Raw genomic sequence first — 8,957 nt, 5'->3', positions numbered from 1 at the left:
CATCACTTATGCTGTCAGCAATATCTGGAGCAGTGTTCTTGCTGAAGAAAATTCATGATGTAGCAAAATTGATCAATTGTCCAGAGGATTGGTTAAAATCTTGGAAAATATTGATTAGGTTGTTTCATTCTTCCATATTAGCTTTGCAGAAAACCATGCAGTCATCTGCAAAGAGAAGATGATTTATGGCAGGAGCTTCACTGCAGATTTTTGTTCCATGTATAAGATCTTGAGATTCCGCATATATCAGATATCTAGAGAGGGCCTCCATGCATAATAATAATAAGTAAGATGAGAGGGGATCTCCTTGTCTGAGTCCTCTAGTTGGTTTGAAGAAGTTTCCAGGAGAACCATTAACCAACATAGCAAGGTTGGTGGTGGAGATGCATTGATTAATTAAATTGCACCATTGAGTGCTGAATCCCATTTGGGTCATAACTTTGATAAGAAATTCCCAGTTGACCCTATCAAAAGATTTATCCATATCAATCTTAATACCCATTGTTCCATTAGCTCATTTTTTCCCTTTTTTAGTGTTCATATGGTGTATAAGTTCACGAGCTATGGCTATGTTTTCAGAGATTTGTCTGCCATGTATAAAAGCAGATTGAAATGTGGATATGAGTTTAGGTAAAAGATGTTTAAGTCTTTGTGCAAGAAGTTTGGATATGATTTTGTAAGTGGTATTTTATAAGGATATGGGTCTGAAATGAGATGGGGTAGTTGGATTCTCAGTTTTTGGGATGAGAGAAATGAAAGTAGAGTTCATTTCTGTAAGAATATAGCCAGATGTGAAGAAATTTTGGACCATGTTGATGATATCTTCACCTACAACTTCCCAGTTAGCTTGGAAAAAATTAGGTGGGAAGCCATTTGGGCTTGGATCTTTATCTCCTGTCATACTAAATAGAATATCTTTGATTTCCACAGCATCAGGGATCCTTAAAAGATTATTATTCTCAGTGTTGGTGATAATGGTGGGGATGAGATTTATGAAGGATTGATTGATGGTTATAGGATCAACAGTATCCATAGTTACAAAATGGTTGGTCAAGCAAGTGGCTATCTCATTATTGTTATGTAGCCAAGTTCCATCTTCTTGTTGGATTGAAGTAATTTTATTCCTTCTGTATTTTTTCTTAGCAGAGATGTGGAAGAAGCTGGTTTTTTTTATCTCCAAGTTTGATAAGGTGATCTCTGCTTTTAGTCTTCCAAAAACTTTCTTGAATGTTCTGCCAATGTTCAACTCTTTTCTTAGCCTCTTTGATTGCTTGTCCTCTGTTACTGTTGAATTGATTTTTGGTGATCCATTCCAAGTGTTTCAGACTGTCTTCAAGGTTTGTCTTGATGTTGCCATATATTTCCTTATTCCATTTATTTAAGTTTACTTTATGTCTCTTAGCTTCCTAGCAATCTTGATAGCAAGAGAACCTTTGTGTTGAGTCTTCCAGCATTCAACTATGATTTCTTTACAGTATTTGTGATCAAGCCAGGGACCAAAGAATTTGAAGGGAATGTGTCCTTAGTTCCAGTTAGGATTGGTATTGAGAAGAATGGGGTTATGATCAGAGCCAATGGCAGGAATGTTGGAGATGGTGGAATTTGGGTGAATATCAAGCCAACTTTCATTGGGTAGGCCTCTATCTAATCTTTGTTCTGTAAGTTAAGAACCCACTCTTCTGTTAGTCCATGTGAATGGACATTCAGTTTAACCCAAATCAGTAAGACTAGCAGCTTCCAATTTTTCCAAGAAAATGTTAGCTTCATGAGAATCAATATGATGTTGGATGAATTTTTCATGATCATGCAACACAAAGTTTAGGTCACCATTATCAACCAAGGTAGGGTGTTAATCCTAGCAGTATTTTCTATCATTTTCCAGGAATGTAATTTATCAAGGGTAGTGTAAGGACTGCCATAGTAGCCTGTGAATAGCCAAGGGTCCCATATACTAGGGTAAACAGTGGCACTAATATGATGGTTGGAGAAATCTTGTATAGTGATCTTTATGTTGGTTTTCCACGCTAGGACAAGGCCACCAGCAGTTTTAGATTTTCCTTTAGGCTCAACAAACCAAAAATTAGTGACTCCTATGTTGCTAAGGTAGCCTTTAGGTTTCTAGTTTGTTGTTTTGTTTCAGCTAAAAATAAAATGTCATGGTTATGTTTATTTAACATATTATTCAGATGTCTGCTAGTGTTTGGTTGTCCTAGTCCTTGACAGTTCCAAGACATGACAGAGTAATATTGCCACAAGTATGAAACAGTAGGATAAGTGAAAATCATGATTATGTAGCCTAAGTAAGTAGTGATATGAAGCATGGTAGTGTTGTGAGTAATCAGAGCTATAATAATCTTGATATAATGCAAGTTTTCAATAGGAGAGTTAGTCTTCAAAAAAAATACCCGAGGAGTTAAGAAAGGATTTGCTCCCCAAGGCTGCTAGTAGTCATATCATTTAGATGGTCTTCCTCCATTTGCATTGTTTGAGTGTTGCTCCTCTTGGTAGTATTGTGACAAATCGATATATACACAAAAATTTGGTACATCGATGCGGACAACAGTTTTGATTAAGAAAGTTTATAAATGAATAATGTAATTGCTATTCATTTCTTTGATTTGATTTTCTGATTGAAATGTCTTAATTGGATTTGGTTTGACTTATCATGACACACGGGTGTGGCTGACTAATGTATCAATATACATAGATTTCATACAGATTAGCTATTTGTAGACAATTCTCATATCTTAAACCCAAAAACCATTAGGCGTGTCAATTTGCACAACAAATTAAAATCAGGTACGACGGATCTAGGATTCTTTTTAGTAAGGCTGAAGTGCAACACTTTATTGGTGAACTACTGTAACTGATGTACTGATTTTATCTCTCATTGACTCTGGCCATTCTCTTTTGACTGAGGCAATTAGGGTTTGACCTTCTACAGTTTTTGTCCTTCCTTCAATGGTATCGCTGTCTGGTGGTGCCGTCACTCCTTCTATAGCTTCTCATCCTCTACCATCTTCTCCCATGATGGTAGAGGGTTATTCTAAGGGAGATCCATCGAGTGATTCTGGCAAAACGAACAACCTATCGGAGTTTCCTCCTCTGAATAGAGCTAATCCTTCTGTTACTGCTTCAGGTCCTAGGGATTTCAGAGCAGCTTTGTCTTCTGCAAATTGGGTCTTTATGTTGACTAAGGAAAGGGGTTTTCACCAATTTCTCAAGGAAAGTGTTATGAAATACCAAGCCCCTCAGTTGTTTAATGGTAAGAAAGTTACTATTGTTTCTCTTTCTGATTTTGAAGCTGATATTAAGCGATGTGAGGATCTTGTGATTGGAGGCTTTGTTGGTCAACGTTTATCCTTTAATTTTGTTAAGGATACCTTATTAAGGATATGGCGTTTAAAGGGTGATGTTCATATGACTCTATTTGGTGATACTACTTTTATATTTGATTTTGCTTTGCCTGAAGATAGACAATCTATTTTAGAGAATAACCATGTTTATCTTGCTAATAGATTGTTTATGATTAGACCCTGGACTCCAACAGCTGAACAAGATATGGAGGAAATAAAAAAATGTTCCAATTTGGGTATCTTTGAGGAAAATTCCATTATTCATGTGGAATCCAAAGGGTATTGGTATGATTGCTAGATTTCTCGGAATTCCTCTTCTCACTGATAATAATACTTTTGAGAGGTCTAGAATGAGCTTTGCAACAGTTTGTGTAGAGATTGATATAGACTTTGATTACCCCACTGAAATTTCAGTAGTTATTGATGGAAATGAGGCTTTGAAGGTTCCCGTGGAGTATACTTGGAAGCCACCCAAATGCCAGACCTGTAAAATCTTTGGACATTCTGAGTCCAAATGCCTCCATGCCATTCATATCAATGCTGAGGTGAAGAAGAAGGCTCAAGAGGTTAATCCTCAGAAATCTGAGTGGGTTGTAAAAGGTTCTAGACAGGATAAAAAGGGAACTCACAGCAAGACTCAAGATATTGTTCAACAAGTTGATGTTATGGAGGAGGAGGTGTCCATTCCTGTGGTTATGAAGGACTCTATCATGGATGGTGTTTCAGGCAATGGTGAGACTCAAGTTAAACAGACTTCAAATAATGAAGAAAGAAGACTTGTTGCTACTCCTACCCTTTTGAGTAATCCAGTAAACACTCTTGGACCTTCTGTTATTTCCATTAAAAATTCTTTTGAAGCTCTTCAAGATGTCTTTAGAGATATGGAGGATGATCCTGGACCCTCTGATAACCAATCTAGTTTGGAGAATTGTGATCCTAATATTACTGGAGAAGGTACTTCTGGTTCCTTTCTGATTGGTGGTAATAGTGCTAGAATGCACTTTCAAAAGATATCTCATAATAATTCAGGAAATTTACATCAAAAAGGAACAGATTTAAAGAAATCTGCAAGGGGTAAGAAACCTAAACTCCTTGTTATTAATGATGTTTAAAATAGGAGCATGGAATATAAGAGGTCTAAATGATCCTCTTAAACAATCTAAAGTAAATAATTTAATTAGAGAGAATAATTTGTCTATTATAGGAATTGTTGAGACTCATGTTCAGAGTCATAATAAAGATAGAATAAGAAGGTCTATTAGGTCTTCATGGAAGTTTGTTGATAATTATGATAAGGATGCTTCTGGTAGAATTCGGTTAGGTTGGGATTCTGAAGAGGTTAATTTAAATTTGGTTTTTTCTTCTGCTCAAGTGATGTTTGCTGAGGTTACTACTAGAAGACAGTTAAGTTTTTTGATCGGTGTTGTTTATAGTAGTAATGATGCTATGATTAGGCAACAACTATGGTATGATATTCAGAATTTTTCTGCTAGTTTTGGCAGACCTTTAGCCCTCTTTAGTGACTTTAACTCTATGTTATTTCCAAATGAGAAGATTGGTGGTATTATTTCTCCTCAACAATATTTGGATTTTTGGAATTGTTGTCAAGATAGCCATTTATTTGATTTACCTTACTCTGGATGTTTTTAAACCTGGACTAATGGGCATCCTGATGATAGTAGAATTTTGTCTAAACTTGACAGAACTTTGGTGAACTTAGAATGGGTGCAATGTTTTCAAGATTCAAATTCTGAGTTCCTAGAAGCTGGTATTTCAGATCATTCCCCTATTATAACCACTATTTTTGAGAATAGAGCTCATGGTCCTCCACCATTCAAGTTTTTTAATTTTATGACTGAGGAAGCTGAGTTTAAGGAGATTGTTAGTAGATCTTGGAATGTTCCAGTTCAAGGAAATCATATGCATGTATTTGTCATTAAACTGAAGAATGTTAAGAAATCCATTATTACTTGGAAAAAAGAAAAGTTTAGAAATGTTCCCTTCCAGGTTGAGCAGGCAAAATCTGAGATGAAGTCTATCCAACAACTTGTCCAACAACATCCTCTATGTGTTGATTCTGCTTGCAGAGAAAAGGAGGATGTCAAGAATTTTGTTAAAGTTGCTACATATGGCGAATCCATTGCTAAACAAAAATCCAGAGTTCAATGGATGGATTTGGGAGATTCAAACACCCATTTCTTTCATATATCCATTAAAGAGATATCCTCAAGGAATAACATTCTAACTATTATGTCTAGAGATAATACTCTCCTCCAAGAAGATAAGGATATTGCTAATGAATGTGTAGATTTCTTCTCTTACTTATTTGACGACTCCTATAGTTCCTTCAGTGAAGATGCTTCTGGTTTCAAGGATGTAAAATTTGAAAGTATTTTAACTGATGTTGATAGAGAGTTGCTTGAGAAGCCTATCACTAGAGATGATGTGACTGCTGCACTTTCTTCTATAGGCTCTAACAAAGCCCGGGGTCCAGATGGATTCTCTAGTTGGTTTTTCAAAGCTTGCTGGAGTATAGTGGGTGATGACTTCACAGTTGTTGTTCTTAATTTCTTCAAGAAAGGTAAAATGCTCAAAGAAATTAACAGTACCTTTCTTACCCTTGTAGCTAAGAAAGTTAATCTTAATTCCATCTTGGATTTCAGACCCACAGCTTGATGTAATGTTCTTTACAAATGTATCACGAAAATTATTTCTATGAGAATGAAGCATGTTCTTTCTACCATTATTAGTCTTAATCAGTCAGCTTTCATATCTGGTAGAACTATTCAGGACAATGTCTTGGTTTCTCATGAAATTCTTAGGAATTATCATAGAAAAGGGGGATCCCCTAGATGTGCCTTAAAGATTGATATAAAAAAATCCTATGATTCAGTGAGTTGGCAAGCTATTCTTCTAACCCAGGAAAAATTTGGTTTCCCTGCTTCCTTTATCCATTGGATTTATTGCTGCAATTCAACTGCTAAATTTTCTGTTATGGTTGATGGATCTGCCTATGGATTTTTTGGTGCTTAGAAAGGTCTGAGACAAGGGTGTCATCTTTCCCCCTATCTCTTTGTTATGATGATGGAGATTCTTAGTGTGTGCTGATGAGTGCTAAAAAGTGCATATTTCTATATCTTTTTGTTGGCAATTAACTCATCTTTTGTGCTCTAATTCTCCATTTTATCCCATATTCTGTATTTTCATTGTTTTCAAGAATAAATACTTTTCTTAATTAATTTTGTATTTTTAGGTTCTAAATAAAGTTTGGATGGAATTACGGAGCGGAAAAGAGCAGAAAAGTGGTGGAAGCCGATAGGAATCACGCAGGAAGCCGCGAGGAATGTTGTGCACAAGACCGAAAGGCTAGAAATGGGCTTAACAAGGAAGAATTGTTCTTAAATAAGATATGGGATTGGCATACCCAAGGCCCAAAGTCCATCCCACTCCCATATCAAGATCCAAGCCCGCCTCAGCTCCTGGCCGTCAGATTGGATCCATCTCATCATCCAACGGTCGCTCAAGACCTGCTTCCATCTTGTCGTTAGATCCATTTCATAAGTGACAATCCAACGCTCATCTTCGCTGTTCATCAAAATTTTTTGCACCCGCTCAACACCACAATACCTAACCCTATTTCACCCAAAACAGAACCCAACCAAACACTCCCTTCTCTCTTCTCCCATCGAACTCTCTTCGTTCTTCTCTCCCTCACCTCCTCTGCAACCACCATTCCCACCACCTTCTCCTGCTGCCTCCACCAACTCGAGCAGAGATCGAGAAATCAAATCATCACCACCCCAACCACTAAAATCCATCATCACCCTATTTCTCTAGCCATCTATTTCATCGATTTCTCACCTCACCTCTCTCTGAAACCCTAGGTGAGAAATTGATGAAATAGGTGAGTCTATAGACGTAATTGGAAGGCATGGAGAGGAGCGGGAAGAGCAGAAGAAGAGTGGGTCGAAAAGATGGAGCAATTGTCCCATCTAATTAGGTGAGAAATCAGAAACCCTAACTGCCCTGTTTTGAATTTGGGGGAAAATTGTAAACCCTAATTTTGGGTATAAATAGAAGGCTTGTGTGTTGTGTTAAAGATATGCCTGGATTAGCCAGAGCACCACCAAGAGGCCTGGAATAGCCAGGACCTCAACTGTTAATTTTGTTTTCAATATCAGTTCATTTTAATCTTCAGTTGTTTCATCAAATTCATCATGTTCTAGTTTATTTGCTAAGGGGGATATGAAATCATGATGCTTTTGCTAATTTAATCCAAGCTAGATATTGTGCTTGTTGTGCTGAAATGTTTAGGATAGTCTTAATCAAAGCACTGTAGTTAAAACACCTAAGTGGCTTCTCTGCGGGTAGTTGCAGTGTGAGAGCCCCAACTACTACAAGGTTTAGAATTATCTTAGTGCCTTTAGCCTCCTTTCTAACCCAACCCTTTTATGAGCAGCAGGCATAGAACCTCTACTACCATCTAGTTAGTCAGTTGAGCCAAGAAGCTCACTGATAACTATAAAAGGGACAAGAGCAGTATTGAACTGAGATTACCTTAGCGTAGGTAAAATGGTGGATTTGAAGCCTTAGTACCCTGTTGCATTGCTTTACTTTCTTTTAAAACCTCACCAAGTTTTTGGAGCCGCTGCCGGGGACTGGTGCTGTGTTGAAGTTGTTTTCTTGCTTACATTTCTGCATCATAACTTGCATATTCATCTTTGCATTGCATTCCTGCATGAGCATTTAGTGTAGCATCTAGTGTAATTTTCCTGTTCTTTGTAGCTTGCTCTTAACTGATAACTCTTTTGAGTAACAGGTGCCTTCTCCAACTGACCTGTTGCTTGCCAAGGACCTGTTGCTGCTTTACTTGTGCTCAACCCTTGGTGCTGCTGCCAACCTGAGTTGTTGTGGCTCCTGCTGTTGATGGCTGCCTGGTGCTGTTGCTGCTGTACTCCTGTTGCTGTTCCCTGTTCCTGTTGCTGCTGCCAGCCTCTGCTGCTGCCAAGACTGCTGTTGTGCTGCTGCATGTTGCTGCTGCTGAGTGCTGTGTAGCCCTGCTGTTGCTGGTGCTACTGTGCTGCTGAGGAGAAAATTACAAGCCCAACTGGGCCTGCTGAAGTTGCTGCCAAGCTTAACAAGTTGAGCCAAGCCCAACTGGGCCTCAACAAAGACAAAAGCTTAGGATGATCCAAAGCCCAACTGGGCTTTTGCAACCAAACTGAGCAGCTGGGCTGTGCTTAAGCAAGTAAGCCTAAACCCATTAAGAGAACCCAACCTGTGGGCTTCCATTTTTAATTTGTGGGCTTGTAATAATTTTTTCCATTTTTCTGTTGGGTTGTAATTAATTTCTTGTGGGCTTGTTTGTTTAATTGCTTGTGGGCTTGTGGTGTTAGATTGATTTGGGCATGTAGTTTTAAATTAGAAAAACTGATCTTTTAAAAGCCCAACTGGGCCGCAGACCAAACAAGCAACAATTGGGCTATCTCAAAATCTACATTGGGCTTCAGTTTGCATACACATTGTGGGCTTGTTCACCTTCCCTTGGCAAAGCAATTTCTCCCACCAATGTGGGCTTGCTCCCAATACTAAAACCAAAAT

At 38.0% G+C, this 8,957-nt stretch overlaps 2 protein-coding genes across 2 annotated transcripts; both read left to right on the top strand.

Moving 5' to 3' along the window:
- The first annotated feature begins 3,706 nt into the window (after window positions 1–3,706).
- LOC113334071 lies at window positions 3,707–6,032 on the top strand. The gene is made up of 3 exons (XM_026580415.1): window positions 3,707–4,430; window positions 4,561–4,917; window positions 5,098–6,032. The coding sequence occupies exons 1-3, from the start codon at window positions 3,707–3,709 to the stop codon at window positions 6,030–6,032; spliced, it is 2,016 nt and encodes a 671-aa protein (XP_026436200.1).
- A 45-nt stretch (window positions 6,033–6,077) lies between these two features.
- Window positions 6,078–6,389, top strand: LOC113334070. Its single transcript, XM_026580414.1, has one exon. The coding sequence runs from the start codon at window positions 6,078–6,080 to the stop codon at window positions 6,387–6,389; it is 312 nt and encodes a 103-aa protein (XP_026436199.1).
- The last annotated feature ends 2,568 nt before the right edge of the window (window positions 6,390–8,957 follow it).

Source organism: Papaver somniferum, unplaced genomic scaffold, assembly GCF_003573695.1.
Source record: "Papaver somniferum cultivar HN1 unplaced genomic scaffold, ASM357369v1 unplaced-scaffold_135, whole genome shotgun sequence".
NCBI classification, from domain to species: Eukaryota; Viridiplantae; Streptophyta; class Magnoliopsida; order Ranunculales; family Papaveraceae; genus Papaver; species Papaver somniferum.
The sequence above is the reverse complement of the archived record's forward strand: the minus strand, read 5'-3'. Positions and strand labels throughout refer to the sequence as shown.